Source organism: Gekko japonicus, unplaced genomic scaffold, assembly GCF_001447785.1.
Source record: "Gekko japonicus isolate JY-2015 unplaced genomic scaffold, Gekko_japonicus_V1.1 scaffold1968, whole genome shotgun sequence".
Taxonomy (NCBI): domain Eukaryota; kingdom Metazoa; phylum Chordata; class Lepidosauria; order Squamata; family Gekkonidae; genus Gekko; species Gekko japonicus.
The window spans coordinates 77,129-93,931 of record NW_015171563.1 but is presented as its reverse complement, the minus strand read 5'-3'; the positions used below and the strand labels follow the sequence as shown (position 1 = coordinate 93,931).

At 41.8% G+C, this 16,803-nt stretch overlaps 1 protein-coding gene across 1 annotated transcript in view; it reads left to right on the top strand.

Annotated features, from left to right (window-relative positions):
• The window catches only part of LOC107117601 (sodium/hydrogen exchanger 9-like), a 32,146-nt gene extending 17,263 nt beyond the window's left edge, over positions 1–14,883 (top strand). The window contains exons 3-5 of the mRNA XM_015419748.1: positions 10,557–10,634; positions 13,853–13,929; positions 14,835–14,883. Of these exons, the coding sequence (XP_015275234.1) occupies positions 10,557–10,634; positions 13,853–13,929; positions 14,835–14,883 (204 nt within the window). The remainder of the gene's footprint in view (positions 1–10,556; positions 10,635–13,852; positions 13,930–14,834) is intronic.
• Positions 14,884–16,803: the final 1,920 nt, after the last annotated feature.

Here is a 16,803-nt window from a genome sequence, read left to right as displayed (position 1 = left end):
CCTAATCAGCCGGAGGTTGTAAAAGGCTGATTTGGCAGCAGCTGCTACCTGGGTCTCCATTGTTAGTGAGACATCCAGGAGCACTCCCAAGCTCCTAACCTCCAGCACTGGCACCAATGGTGCCCCATCGAAGGTCAGAAATAGGATCCCTACCCTTGGGCCACCCCGGCTCAGGCACAGGACCTTCATCTTCATCGGATTCAGTTTCAGTTGGCTCAGTCTGAGCCAACCAGCCATGGCTTGCAACACCCGGTCTAGATTTTCCAGTGTAGAGTCAGACTGGCCACCCAGCAACAGATAGAGCTGGGTGTTATCCGCATACTGTTGACATCCCAGCCCATGCCTCTGGGCAATCTGGGCAAGGGGGCACATGTAGATGCTAAATAACATTGGGGACAGCACTGCCCCTTGGGACACTCCACAAATCAGTGGGTGCCTTTGGGATAACTGCTCCCTTAGTGTCACCTTTTGTCCCTGACCCTGAAGGAAGGAAGCCAGCCATTGCAAGGCAGGCCCCTGGACTCCAGTGTCAGCGAGGCAGTGGATCAGTAACTAATGGTTGACCATGTCGAATGCCACCAACAGGTCCAACAGCAATATCACTGCCAATCCGCCCTGATCCAGATGCCTCCGGAGGTCATCCATGAGGGGTGACCAGTGCCATCTCCGTCCCGTGGCCTGGGCAGAAACCGGACTAGAAAGGATCTAGAATGGAAGTGTCATCCAAAAAGCTCTGTAGCTGAATTGCCATGGCCCTCTCAATTATTTTGCCCAAATAGGGCAGATTGGAGACTGGACGGTAATTAGCCAATTCGGCCAGATCCAGAGATGGCTTTTTCAGGAGAGGATGAACCACAGCTTCCTTGAGTGCCCTAGGGAACTGTCCCACTGAGAGGGAGTTGTGGATTCAAAACCCTTCACGGCCAGCTTTAATTAGCCATGATGGGTACAGGTCAAGGCAGCATGTGGTAGGGCATACAGTTAAGAGCAGTTTGTCAACTTTGCCCTGGGGAACTGTCCCTCTGAGAGGGAGTTGTGGATTCAAAACCCTTCACGGCCAGCTTTAATTAGCCATGATGGGTACAGGTCAAGGCAGCATGTGGTAGGGCATACAGTTAAGAGCAGTTTGTCAACTTCTTCCCAGTTGAGCAGACTGAAATAATCCATAACCTGACTAGAAGACGTGCATGGAACCTCAAGTTCACTTACTGTCTCAGCTGTGGTTGGGAGGTCATGGCGGAGCGACAGGACTTTATCTGCAAAGTAGCTCGCAAAGGCCTCACAGCCATTGTCCAGTTCCCTAACATTTGGTCTGCCTTGTGGCAGAACAGTCATAGACCAAATTATTCTAAATAATTGGGCTGGGCATGAGCTCGCAGATGCAATCGTGGCAGCATAATACTCTGACTGCCATCTCACAGGAGCTCATAAATGTTCTATAAGATGTTCTTGTGGCTTTGTCGCAGGTGCACCACTAGTGTCTCTCTAGCCATCTTAGCCTTTGCTTCATCAGCCGCAACTCCTGAGTAAACCAAGGAGCCAGCTTAGAGTGAGGGCGCAGAGGGTGTCAGGGAGCGATCTCAGTGATGGCTGCCAAGCGTCAGCTGTGCCAATCCTCCACAAGCTCATCTAACGAGCCACCGGGGGCATCAGATCTCGCAGGGTCATTTGAAGCCACATAGGATCCATTCGGCTCCATGGGCAAGCTGAAATCTGCTCACCGCCCAAACAGGGTCGGGGTAAAACATTCAGATGGGCCTTCAGGGCATGATGGTCTGACCATGGCACTGCTGAGGCAGTGACCCAGTCCACTGTGATCCCTGCCGCGAAGATCAGATCAAGTGTGTTTCCGGCCCAGTGAGTGGGAGTCGTTACATATTGGGAGAGTCCCAGCGCCACCACGGATTACACTAGGTCCATCGCCTGAGTGGAGGCCACATCGTCATGCAGGACAATCGGTCTAGGGTGTTCCAATGCCCAGCCCGACACAGCCTCCACCAGGGATGGTAGGCTGCTGGCTGGTTCTTTTTTCATCAAAAAACCAAAGATAAAGTAAAAGCAAATACAAGTCTTACCTTACAGTAATTACGTTTTGTTGTCATAATTATTACTTCATGTTTGGTTTTTAATATGTTTTTGTTGTTTTGCTGTTTTATTATCTGCGGTATGTGATTATTTTTAAAAGGGAATATTTTTGCCTTAAATTTTGTACAATAATGAAAGTTTAAAAATTCAATAAAAAGGTGTGCAATCCTTTTATCTGGGTCACATCTAACTATGAGGCTGACTATAGGGATGGTGGAGGCCAGATAATAATCATTTTTAATGAAGTCCTAGTTTTAGGAGCTGCGGTGGCTCAAGTGGTTAAGACGCTGAACTGCAGGCTGTGGAAGGTCAGTAGTTCAGCAGTTCGAGACCCGGGTGCCGCATGATGGAGTGAGCTCCCATCTCTAGTTCCAGCTCCTGCCAACCTAGCAGTTCGAAAGCAAGAAATTGCAAGTAGATAAATAGGTACCACTTCGGTGGGAAGGTAACAGCATTCAGTGCACCTTGGTGTTTAGTCATGCTGGCCACATGACCACGGAAACGTCTTTGGACAGCGCTGGCTCTTCGGCTTTGAAACGGAGATGAGCACCGCAACCCTAGAGTCGGATTCGACTGGCTTTCGAGCAAGGGAACCTTTACCTTTACCTTTAGTTTTACATTTAAAACGCTAGCTTATCAGTAGGCTGACATTAAATTGTTCAGTAATTTTTCAGTTTTTTGTCAGTATTTGGTCAGGGTTTTTTTGGAATTTTGGTCAGTAAAATCAGTATTTTTGACCCTCTGACTAGTTTCCACCCCAATACATTGATCTTGCACAAATGGAAATACTAGTGACTAAGGAAGCAAGCAATTCTGCACCTGATACAGAGCACATGCGGAACACAACCGTAGTATTCAAGCCACAGTACCATGAACCTCTTCTCTGCATGGTGGCATCACGATGCCTTATAGGTACTCATACTGGGAACAAAGTAGGATCAGTTGTAGGTAAGGGGTGGTAATAATGAGTTAAATTCTTTGGGTGGCTTCCCTTAATACAGTGTCTCAGATTTTCTGCATGGGGTTCACTTCTTTGATGCTCAAGGGGATTTTCCCAGAATATATGCCTGACCAACATATAGACAGTCATGGGATGAATTCAACACTGCATTTTTGCAGGTGCAACAACTTCCACCTAAACAACATGATTTTCTTGGCTCCCTCCTCGCACAGCAGCCTGAAATGGATACCAGTATCAAAATCCCAGGGGTCTCCTCTCCCCTAGGTGCAGGATTTCAAGGGTCATTTGGGCTCACAGCAGAAAGGGCCTGGCTAGCCAAGAAAGTCATGCTCTGCAGGCGGAGGTCCTTGCAATTATGGAAATGCAGCTTTGGATCCATTCCTTTGTATATACAAGATAGAGGTGGGATAAGTGAAATCTTAATCATGCAAAAAGATTCATGTGGCTATTCAATCATTTGTTGATTCACAAACACATTTCTCATTTCTCTGCGCTGCTTTCATGAGAATTCTCATGGGCATGCTCCACTGTTGGGACCTCAGTGTAGCATGTCTGTCTTCTTCCTTAGCTCTGTGGCACATTCAACATTAATAATAGTGGAAGTTAATCTTTAGGGGAGCTGATGTATAGACTGGAGGGTTCAGCCAGCTCATCTTTTATACTATGCACACACATACATAGACCTTTATTGGCATAACACAGCAGCAAAGAGAACAACGAAACAAATAGAAAATAAATAGCACGAAGTAATAGATTATAACAATTTACACCATGCTGCACCAACAAGGAATCGTTTTTATAAACTTCTCGGAAATAATAGACTCACTTGAGAATATAGCAATTCTAAAAAATACAAGGGGGTTAAGGCTTCCAAACATAGGCTAAGAATTCGGCAACAGACAAAGTAATTGCCGGGGACTTATCAGACAATACAATTTTAAGATCATTGTCAGTCGGGTTCCTTGTGGTAGGGACTAATCAGATAGCTACGCATAGTAGAATATTGAGGATATGAGTAACTGAATCAGGTTCACTTATATTATGCATTGGCCTTAAAGGTTACTCAGACATCTTATATATTTTAATCTATTAGCATTCAATTATATGAGGTCTGAAGTTAAAGTTTTTTTTTGGGGGGGGGGGGGGGGAAGTTGACAATGGCATGCTTAGGAAGACAATTTTGGGGGATTTGAAAAGGCTGGGTATGTGGTATTTGTATCACTCTTTGGACTTTATGGTATAATACAAATCAAAGAGTCATGGTTTCATCTTTCCTGCCTAGAACAAGCTTCAGCTCCTTAGAGAAAACAAGAGTGTTGCATGGATATTTATTCCATTGCCATGGCACCAATTCCTACATTACCAGCCCTGATGGGAATAGAAAAAATAATGAAAGTGCAGGATGTTGCTGGAAATTGGTAGAAGCACCCATTACTGAAATAATTCCCCAAATTCTTTAATTAAATACAATAGTGAAAAAAAATGTCAAAGAATTTCTGTTCTAGAAAAACTACTGCTTCTTAGTGGAGGTAAATAAGCTTTCAAGTTTCATGGAATTGCACTTTGGTGCTGGACCAGATGACCAGCCTCAATAACAACTTTGATGCTCTCCAAAAGCAATGGAAAGAAACCAGCATAAGAACAGAAGAAACAGTTAAAACATTGAAAAAAGTTGATGCTAAGACAAATGTGATAAATCAAAGACTGGAGGTAGTGGAAAAAGAGAGGACCTCAAACTCAAAACTCCAACTGCTGTCTCTAACTGACTTTCATAACTGACTTATTTGACACACACCCATTCTCTTCCAATAACTCCTCCCACACTCTGTCATCCACCAATCACAGCACACTTGTCTCCCTCAATAATTCTGCTCTGCTATCACTACACTCCAACCAAACATTTAAAGACACACACACTCTAAAACAAAGAATCATTACAAATCCCCCCCCATCCTTAAGGGGAACACATCTTTTTTTCCAAAGAGCTGTGTGTAGCTTCTGACGTAGGGAAGATCTTATAGTCATTAGTCTGGAAACTCAATTTAGTTCATTCTTCTTCTCTGTTGCTGTTAAAGTCTGTGGGTTCCTTAACTCACAGTCCCACTCTGCTGGGGTGTTGTTCTCTTCTAAGTGAAGTCCTCTGTTAGGCTGATGTCATCTCTGGGATGTACTCCGCTGGGCTGTGGTCATCTCTGGGATGCTGGACTGCGGAGCTGTGGTCATCTTCCTCTCTGGGATGTTGGATTGCCGGGCTGTGGTAATCTCTGTTTTGGTCTTCTCTGCTAGGCTGTTGTTCGCTTTTACTGTTTCCTCTATCTGAAAAATGGTTCACAAGATGTGCTTTTCTAGGTCTGATGAGACAATCTTCAGGGTCTCTGTCTCAGTTATACTCCAATGCATTGCTACAGATCAGATCAATATTCTTCAGGTAGTCTTTTGCAGTTAGATACTGGTGAAGATCAGTTTTAGAAATAATAGCTGAAAGATCCATTGGCTGCTTGATAACTGTCACATAGTCTGGTACCTTGTGCAAATCAACTGGTTTTGCAAAGACTCTGAAACGTTTGTCAATGGCAAGTCTTTGAGTAACATTTCCTAAGAAAATACTAAGTTCATGTAAAGTGTCTTCTCTTTGCTCTCAAGCTGTTTGACCTGTCAGCTGCCGTAGTTCAGGGGTTGGTGCTTCTGGTAGTACTTCCAGAATCTGCAAAACTGCTTTCCCTTTTGATGCAAGAGGTTTAGCAACTTGATAGAGAATTAAATCTTCATTCAATACTGTATTTTGAACTCTACTTTCCTTTGCTTCCACATCTTCTCCCAGTAAAATGGATTCATTCTGCAGCTTTTCAGGATTTTTTTTTTTTGAAGGATCAGATACGTTTTCCTTGTATTTTTCAATTTCAACTCTATTGGCTTCAACTGTCACTTTTTCATCTACATGTATACCAGTACTACTCTGCAGCAGACACATGTTCCAATTTTTCACTAACAGATTCTAAAAGACAGGTATTCTGTGACAGCTTATTCTCTTCTGAGCTAGCAATACTGAGGTAAGATGAGGCTTGCTTATTTGCGGGTAATTGAAGAGAAATTTCAGATTCCTCCTTTTCATTTTCAACTTCTACTGTAACCTCAGATTTAGTTTCTGAAGTCAGTTCTAGGATTGGGTTATTGAACGTAACAGTAACAAATGGATGCTGGAGTAGTTCAGCTTCAAACACTGATGTTCTCTCTTCCTCCCTGTACTGCATGTCATCATCCAAAACATCATATGCAAACTCTGGCCTTCTTCTGTCTTTTTGTGTAAACTCTGCATGTGAAAGTGCTCTCTTGAACTCTTTAGAATCTTTGTTTTTCCCTGTTTCAGTAAGTTGGGAATTTTCTTTAACACTGACAGGAGTCTGTGAGTCCAGCTCTCTCTCTGGAAATGTATCAATTGCACTGGTTGTTATAATACCAAGGGACTGGATTGCCTGTTTTCCTGGCTTATCTGGTAGCACTCCATTAGAGTCTATGAGGATTTGAATCTTTGCTTTATCTGTCATAACATCTCATCCCAATATTGCTAGAATCCTCTTGTCTGAAACAACTGCTACAGGGAAATATCCCTCTTTCCCCCTCCAGTCGATCCTCAGCTGGGCTAATGACACAGTTCTCGAATTTCCCCAAACACCTTGCAAGGAGATATGTCTCTTTGGAAGCATGATTTCCTTGTTAACTAACTCCTCTCTGACAAGAGTTACTGCAGCTCCAGTATCTAGAATTGTCATGGTTCCTCTCCCATTTATTTTGATCACTTCTCTCAGTTCAGTATCCTGAGCAATTTTATCTATTTTTACCCCACACAAATAAACTGTTTCCTCAGCTAGAGGTGAAGGAGTGATTTTACATGACTTTTCATGTGCCTCTGCTGTACTATTGGAGTCTCTAAGCTGTTCCCTCTCATTTTCTGAGATAAATCTAGTGACTCTTCGTACAAGCTCAGGGCTTCTCTGTTTATTTTGGCTTTTTCCACACTGATAGGATAAATGTCCAGTTTTTCCACAGTTATAACATTGTCTGTCTCTCCAATAACTCCCTTTGTTTCCCTCTGTAGTTTTATAATGTCTCTTTGTAATCTCAGTTTTCTCATATGTTCCCTTTCTCTCTGAGTCAGGGCTTCCCTGTGGCTGTATTTTTGACTTGAAAGCTCTCTGGTCATACCTATCCCAACCTCCTCTATTAAGTATTAGCTTATCAGCCCATTTTGCTGCCTGTTTGACATTTTCAGGAAGCTTATCTTTCACTAAAAGTCTTGTCTCTGAGGGAAGTTGAAAAAGAAATTGATCTAAAATAATCAATTCCCTTATTTTTTCTTTTGGCATTTGTCAAAACAATCAGTTAAGTTTGCACTGAATGCCTTGAAAGACTTCTCTTTCTGAGGAATCAGGCTTCTAAAAATTTTCCTGAAGTAATCAGCACTTAATCTGAATCTGTCATATACTGCCTCTTTATATTCAGTATAGACAACAGGCTTATCTGAGGGAAATGTGTTTTAAATTTCAGCTAATTCCCCTCTAATTAAACTGGGTAAATACTTCATATACTGTGTTTCTGGTATTCCCCAATTTTGAGCAGATTTTTCAAAAGTAGACAAAAAGATTTGTGGATCTTCTCCGGTCACATACATCATGAAATCTTTTGGTGTAACTCGAGGAAACTCATATTTGAAATCAGGGTTTCCCTCCCTATTTTCTTCAGTTTTAAGTTTCTGCCTTTCTAACTAATTGTTCTGCTTCTAATTGTAATTCTTTATCTCTAAATCCAGCTTCAACTTTCCACTTTTCTATTTCTCTACTCTTTTCTGTATTAACCCTCAGTTTCTCTTGTAAATACTGGGGTTATATGTCCCCTCAATTGTGACTTTATTAACTTCCACAGTGCTTTCATTCAATATAACTCTCAGCTCTTCTACATTTTCCCCGTCATGAGGTAAATTTAAGTCTTTACACTTTTGGATCAGGGCCTCTTTCTTTAATCCTAGAAACTCTGTCATGTTTCTCTCAGAGTTTTCTTTCTCCCAGAATTTTCCACTTAATATATGTTCTCTTCCTCAGGATGTTTGGATCCCACTGCTACCACCACTTTGTGGTGTCCTCTTATTTGGGGAGGACTGGTTTTCAATTTAAATTATACTTTGTGTTCACAAACAGGGTAGTTTCTGCTGCCACCAGGAATTTAAACAAATTCCAAATCTTCTTTCATTAGCTGTTGGTAAAGTGACCTAGAGTCTGGGCTTTTCAGAGGCCTCTGTGGCCTTGAGAAAGGATTGAACTGAATTCTGGGTTAAATGCAAACAAAATATGATTTATTGAATTTTGGAACAAAAATGAGTTACTGGTTAACTGTAACTGTTATGGGGAAGAGAAACTGGAAAAATAAACTAGCAGGGTATCGTACACAGTCTTTTGATCACAAGATCCTTCTCTGACAAGAATCTGTCTTTCAATAGACATATATTCTGAACACTTTATGTTTCCACACAGCACTCTGTCATCACTCACTGACAGATTTACTAACTGAATAACTCTCTCTGACTCAAACTCAAAACTCCAACTGCTGTCTCTGACTTTCATAACTGACTTATTTGACACGCACTCATTCACTCCCAACAACTCCTCCCACACTCTGTCATCCACCAGTCACAGCACACTGGTCTCCCTCAATCATTCTACTCTGCTATCACTGCATTCCAACCAAACACACACACTCTAAAACAAGGGATCATTACAACCTCAGATAAAGAACAGCTACAACTACAGATGGAAAGGTCATCATATGTCCTGAGATTTCAAGGTATCCCTGAACAAAAAGGCGAGAACTTGAAAGAGATTATAAGCGAAGCCCTAGCTCCAGTGGCAGATCTTAAAGCGGAATCTATACGAAGCGATATGGATATGGTATATTGTACCTATTCAGAATTTATTAAGAAAAATAAACTGCCTGGTGAAGTATTTGTGAAGTTATCCAAAAGATCAACAAGAAATATAATATTGAAAGTGACTAATAGGAAAACCTTAAAAATCAAAGGCGAAGAAGCGAGAGTTTTAAAAGACATTCCATTTGAGATAAGAAAGGGGAGGAAGCAATACAAAAACCTGGCATCCTTTTTACAGAAAAACTCCACTCCCTATAGATGGATAACTCCAGAAGGACTTATCTTCAACTACAAAGAGAAAAAAGAAAAGATTGACTCTGTTACAAAAGCCAAAGCATTTTTGGAGCAGCACGAAACAACAGCGAAAGGAAAAGGAAAAGCAGAGGATAACATTGTAACAAAAGAAAATAGCGAACACAGATTGAGAAGCAGTGACAGCTCCTCAAGCAGCCCCTCTGAAGAAGACTTTGAATCTGACATAGGAGAAGTAGCTCCTAAGCTTCTTAAAGTCAGACTGACCTATGATAAAAACAAGCACAGAGGAAAGAAATATGATAAATAGCTTAATTCTGAAAGCGTGTTTTCTCTTTATTAATATAGGATGCACCTACTTTGGCTAAATATGCTTGTATTAGTTTGATTTTGAAATATTAATGGTTAACTTTCATTCCTTAAACTTTAAATATTGGGAGAATATCAAGAAAATCTATGTATTATTTTTGTAACATGATCCTTGCCTAAATCTGTATTTTAGGTTAGACTTTTCCATGCCCTTACCCTTTGTAGTTTGTTGTGATAAAAGCAATTAAAAAGTATTTTAAAAAAGGAATTGCACTTCGGTCAATACATGGGGGATTCAAACTCAGATTGCATGGTTATGCTCTTAAGCATTATATCACACACTTAAATGCTTCTAACTTTCTCAGGTACTCTGAGCCATAGTTGTCATGTAGTTCTAAGGAATTACTTCCAATTGTGAAGATGGTTTGCATATATTTAAATTAATTAACCTGCAAGTGTAGAGAAAACAGTTAACTTACTGGGGTAGGAGCAAAGATTGCATATTGTATTGTGTTTTCATTGGTAAAGCCTCTTCATGAATAGTGCATGTGTCTGCTTGAGGGAAAGTCAGCAGAAAGAGATAATTGGTATTCATATCTGTGAGGGACAGATGCTGTGAAAAAGGAGAAAGAGGCATGAGAACACATGCAGACAGATCTAGGTGTGATGCTCCAAAGGTGAGTGGGCAGAAGAAGAAAGAGAACTCCTCCTGGATATATTACAAAAATAGGCAACTGTACACAAAACTGGGCTGTTGTGAACTCCTCTGGAAACCAATTTAAGTGGGTTTGTGGCTGTGTGCAAAACTGATTCCACACATTGCAGCTTCTACATAGAAATGGGTCACCAGGAGTTACCGCTCAACAAAATGCAAAGTAGCCACTATTTTCTAGAGATTTGTCCACACCTGCTGATGAACAGGCTTTGGCAGAAAGCAGATTTGTTGATGTCATCCTTACCTTACTACTGTAGAAATCGATGTAGACATAATTCTTAATGTTTCTTATCCTGTGTCTTTGTCTTTTCTGGCAGATGACCTTTGATCCTTCAATCTTCTTCAACGTTTTATTACCTCCCATTATATTTCATGCTGGATACAGTTTAAAGAAAGTAGGTGGTTTCTCCTTTCATCTATAGTTGGAGATCTGATGAAACTGCTGATTTATAGGGTCAGTCAGATAGATCTGAAAAACTACCAATTAGAAGGTGCTTTTGACTGAAACTACCTACAGAAATCAAAGTTAAGAACAGGAAAATTATTCCCTATTGCAAACCATCCTTTAGATTCCCATTTTCATTATGAAGTCAATATGGTATCATTGCTATAACTAAGTTTTACCAACAATTTGCTATTTTACCTGATCACTTGATATTTTTGCCTCAGAATTAGGTGTTTCATTGACTAATATAAACCAGGGGTTGAATCCAGCCAGCTTTTACCATACTTCTATTCAATTCCTCTCCTTACTGTAGCCCACATCCCACATCAGGTCCTACCACCTGAGCTTTTTCAACTTTTTCAACAGTCAAAGGTGACCCCTCCTTCCATTTCTGTCAGCTGAAAAGCTGGTTGAATCCAAGAGCAGATATTTTGACCTGGGCTTTTATATTTCCCTCCCACTTGAATGATCACTCCAATACACAAGTCCCATCACTGATACACCCAGAGTTCATTTCGGGGGGGAACACGGGGGAATGCAGTTCCCCCGGGTGAGGTGCAGGGGGCGGGGCACATGACGAAGCCCCGCCCCCTGCTTCCAGCCTCCCCGCTTCCAGCCCTCATTCAGCCAGGAGGAGGCAGGAGAAGAGGGAGGGTAAGTTGCTTCCTCCCCGCCTCTCCCCACCCCTGCCTGCCTGGGGCCAGGGAGGGCCTTGGCGGGGCTTCCTCGCACTCCCGCTGGCCTTGCAGGTCCACCGCCGGGCCCCTGATGTCAGGGGTGTGGCATATGCTAATGAGTTATGCTAATGAGTTCCCCTAGGTTTTTTTCTACGAAATGACCCCTGGATACACCACAATCTGCCAGGCTGCACTCCCTGATCCACAAAGAATCACTGAGTTCTATTCCTGATCAAGTCATAACTGATCCTGGCTGCATTTGTAGAGTAATCAGTCTTCTGGCAGTAATTGGGTAAGCTATATGCAACCTTCCTGCAAAAGAAGCTGCTCTGATGGATGGACGAGGGAAAAATTATAGGTGATGAGCAAGCAGGTTTTAGAAGAGGATACTCCTGTATGGACCACTGTTATACGTTGGCCTCATTGATAAACAAATATTCGATAGATACTCCCAGACAACTGTATGCATCATTCATTGATTTAAGAGCCACCTTTGACTCTGTGTCCCAAGCATGTTTATGGAACAAGCTTTATGCTGCATGTCTGCTTGCTAGATTGCTGAAATTAATTATGAATCTCTAAGCAGGCAATTCATTGTATGTCAAACTAAACAACTTGGGATGTGTACCTAATTGAATTTTTGTCCAGAGGGAATTATGACAGGGTTGCGTCCTTGAACCCCATCTTTTCAATCTGTATTGGAACAACTTTGTACCTGGGTTATGGGATATTTCTGTCCATGCACCGTGTTTGGAAGGTCATCCAGTTCCTGCCTTAATTACGATGATTTAGTCGAACTGTTAAGAACAGAGATTGGTCTAAAATGAGCAATAAAAGCCTTTACAACCTATTGTAGCAATGAACTCAACTGTGCTAAATCCAAAATAATGATATTCACAAAATCCAAAGAAAGATCAACCAAAAACTGGAAAACTGAAGTGAATTTTATGCAAGTGGTCAATGAATTTAAATACTTGGGAATTATATTCCAGTTGACTTTTACGTGGTCTAAGCATATTCAGTATGTTTAACAGAAAACTGAATTAACACTGTTAGCATGAAGTAGTTATGTTTTTTTTACCCTAGGAGCCCAGTATATACCAGCACTCTTGAGAGTATACGGGACACTTCCAATACCATGTATGCTCTATGGCTCACCAATTTGGTTCTCAAGGCCAGTTAAACTACTTGATAGGCTTCAGACAACTTATTTTTCATAAAATTCTTGCACTTCCCCCATGTATAGCTTCTACAGTCATACAGCTGGAACTGGGTCTTCCAAATATTTCTACTTTGATGTGGAAAGCAATAATCAACTTTAAATTTAGATTGCTTAACAATGAAGACCTCCCTGCTTTCACTAGATCAGTAGCCCATGAGTGCAGTTGTTCTTTGTGGAACAGAGCCGTAGATTTTCAAATCACTCAATTGTGCCCAATGAGGCCTTTGAGCCCCTTAACAAAGAAGAAGGGAGGCTACTCAACAATAAATTACTTAAACTGGACTGGGACCTCTTGCTTAAAGATGCCAGAGGAAACATTCTCCACTTTACACAAGAATTAAGTATCCAGCTGACTTTCACATATTGATGGTCCCTAAACTGAGACGGTCATACATGGTTACATGCTGTAATACAGTACCCACAGATCAGATGAAGGGTTGCTTTCTCAGGACATCTCCAGAAAAGCACTTTTGTGACTGCTCTTTATCAGCGGTTTACTCATTAATGCATGTTTTTCTTTATTGTTCAAAACATGCTGAGGCCAGGGAGAATTTTTTTTTTTGAAATGGTTATTAAAATATTTAGTTACTGTGGACAGCCATAAGCTAAGATTACTTCTGAGTGACCACAACAAAACTTGTACTGCTATTGTGGCTAATTTGTGCTTTGTTGTTATTCTTCATTCTTAAATTATAGTATAGGCTTTTAAACCTAAAAAAATCTGAAATGATCCTGGCTGTGTCTGCAAACCAGCTCATAGTACCATCCATCAGGTACAACTGGTGATGGTTTGTTGAGTTGTATGTTTTTGGTTACATTAGCATTGTTGATGAGTAGTTTACTTTGGGTCCCTTGTGTAGCAGAAAAGTGGGACAAAATATTTAAATTATATATCCCCACCAGTTGGGAGATCGACTTACTTATCAAAAGACTACTGTTTATAGACTGTGCAGCCCAACTTACTGTGTTATGATACACCTGTGTCTACAAAAAACTCCTCTATTAGCTTACAAGTTACATTGCACACAACACACTAAAATGGGTATATAAAATCTAATTTTCAACATAACTTCTGAAAATAAAATCTGAAGCAATTTAACTTTCCCATGCACAATAGACATTGTGATTTGTTTTTCTGAGCATATTTTTTCTTTCCTCTCCCAATTATTTTTTATTGTATGAGCAGTTATGCTCTTGTAACATTTATTTTGGAAAAATATGGAACTTGAAATTTATTTACCTCTCTTTTTCAATCTACTTAATCCACAGAGACATTTTTTTCGCAACTTGGGATCAGTACTAACGTACGCCTTCTTGGGGACTGCAATTTCTTGTATAGTGATAGGGTAAGTGGAATGAACATAGCAATGCTTTTAATTAAAAAATGGTTTTATCTGTGCTTTTTAACGAGATCCAATATGTATGTTGCTGATGTCAAAATAGTACATAGATATGTGCAATACCTGCTACAGGAATTCTGTTGTCCATTTCAATTCATGATCCTTAGTACCAGGGGTCATTTCGTAGAAAAAGAGGTGCAGGAGCTCATTAGCATAACTTATTTGCATATGCCACACCCCCTGACATCACCAGAAGTGTGTCAGAAGGCAACACCCACCGCTTAGGCTCCACTGGACTGTTTTGGATTGCTAGCAATTTGGGGGGGGGGAAACGCACAGATCCGCCCTCACAGAGGAGGGAGAGCTTGTACCTGAATAAAACTTGGTCTTAAAGGTGCCACTGGACTGTTTTGGGCCCGGGGGCCCGGGGGAGCTCTGCAACTTACCTGGCTGCTTCTTGCTCTGACTGCAGGCTGCTGGGAGCAGGGGGTGGGGCTTGTTGCATGTGCCCCCCCTGGGCTCTTTACTGCCGGAGCTCCGCTCCTGTGCGCTCTTGCAGGAAATGACCCCTGCTTAGTACCAGATTTCCATGAAGTATTTTGTCTTCAGATTCCTTTGGCTGAATATCAGTTCATGAAATATGATAGGTTCTTCAGCTTGAATTAGAATATTCTCATACAAGTGTGTTTCACTCATATTCACACTGCATCATGGGTGATGTAGTTCTACTACTGAATAAACACCTGCCTTGTCCATGTGTGTTCTGCACATGAGAATGAAGATGTTTTGTTTCAAAAAGACTCAATATCCTGAGATGCCAATTGTTTTGAGAAATGATGTGGGAAGGTTCCTGATTTCATTTCTTTTTCTGTTCATTTATATATGTGATGTCTATGTTGTTTTATTGAAAGTGTGACAGATTTTGGAATGGCTACCAAGAGTTTCCAGGTTCAGAAATAAGCTGCAATATCTGATTGAGAGCCCTTTCCAATCACATTTGGTAGCAGTTTTAATACGATGGAGCTGAAACAATATGATGTAAAGCACAATTAAAGAGACAAGCTCAGCACTATCTCATTGGGGAAAATTTGTGGCCGTTTTCCTTTTTTATACAAGTCTTTGAAGAGGATCATGACTTACTTGAGATCACAAATCATACCGTTCTTAAATGGAACACTGAAGTCTCCCTGTGTGATGTGTGGAGATCAACATAAAAATTGGCAAGGCAGATTGGGAAGCAATAATGGCCCTGGGAAAGGGCCCCACCCACTAATGGAGGGGGAAAGAGCAGTCTCATGCCTTGCCAGCATTTGGAGCCAGGGTGGCCCCCAAATGTCAACTCACCTGGACATTTTTCAATGGCCTTAATGGCCAATCCATCACACTGTTTGCTGTCCTTTGAATATATGACACTGGACAAAATCAACAATTGTTCCGACTACTAGTATGAAAAGAAGAACTCATTGCCAATTAAATTAGCATGTTCTAATGAACAATACAGGTCTACTTATGGGAATCACTCAGATCAGCCCTCTGTTCCCATATCCTCTGCCTAAGGGTTTGGAGAACATGGTGAAGTGGTTAAAACAGAGTCAGTTGAGACTGAATCCTGACAAGGTGGAGGTTTTGTGGCTGAGTGGAAGGGATACAGGTTTGGGATGCCGACTCCTGGCTCTTGACGGTGTGCCCTTATTCCTGGCACAGATTGTCAAGATCCTGTGTGTCATCTTAGATGCCTTCTTGTCAATGGAAGCCCAGATCACAAATGTTGCCAGAGTGGCCTTTTTCCAGCTGCACCAAGTCAGGAAACTGGCCCCTTACCTGTCTCATCCTGACGTAGCTATGGTAATGCATGTAACAGTCACCTCCAGGATAGACTACTGTAACTCGCTCTATGTAGGGCTGCCCTTGAGGCTGACCTGGAAACTCCAACTGATCCAGAATGCAGCCGCACAGGTCCTCACTGGGACTCCCGATATGGCACATATTCAACCCATGCTGTGCGAGCTGCACTGGCTTCCAGTGAAGTACCGGGTCAGGTTCAAGGTTATGGTGTTAACCTTTAAAGCGTGTAATGGCCTGGGACCCACGTATCTTTGGACCGCCTCTCTTGGTATACCCCCAGAAGACCTTTATGCTCAGGAGATAAGAACTTCCTGGTGGTCCCCCGGCCTGAGAGACATCCGGCTGTCCTTGACTAGGGCCAGTGCTTTTTCTGCCTTGCCTCCTACCTGGTGGAACTCTCTGCTCAATAACATCCATGCCCTGTGGGAATTATCACCATCAGACTGGTTCAAGGTTATGGTGTTAACCTTTAAAGCGTGTAATGGCCTGGGACCCACGTATCTTTGGACCGCCTCTCTTGGTATACCCCCAGAAGACCTTTATGCTCAGGAGATAAGAACTTCCTGGTGGTCCCCCGGCCTGAGAGACATCCGGCTGTCCTTGACTAGGGCCAGTGCTTTTTCTGCCTTGCCTCCTACCTGGTGGAACTCTCTGCTCAATAACATCCATGCCCTGTGGGAATTATCACCATCAGACTGGTTTAAGTTGCTGTGAAATGTATTTTATGTATTATTTTAATTTGAACTTTCATAAAATTTGTAAGTCTTATCACTGTTGTACGCCACCCTGAGCCCTGTTTTTTTCACGGGAGGGTGGCCTAAAAGTTCGATTTAATAAATAAATAAACATGTCCTCAGTCACAGCAGGGATGAACCTGGCATATGAAGAAATTATTTAGATCTGTTTGGCCTGGGATTTATCCTTTAGTTTTGTTTGATTTCTCCTATGCTGCAAATCCAAGAACACATTCATGGACTCCAATTGAAATGTGGTTCACATTAATTTATTCACAATACCCCACTCTGGCAGTCTGCT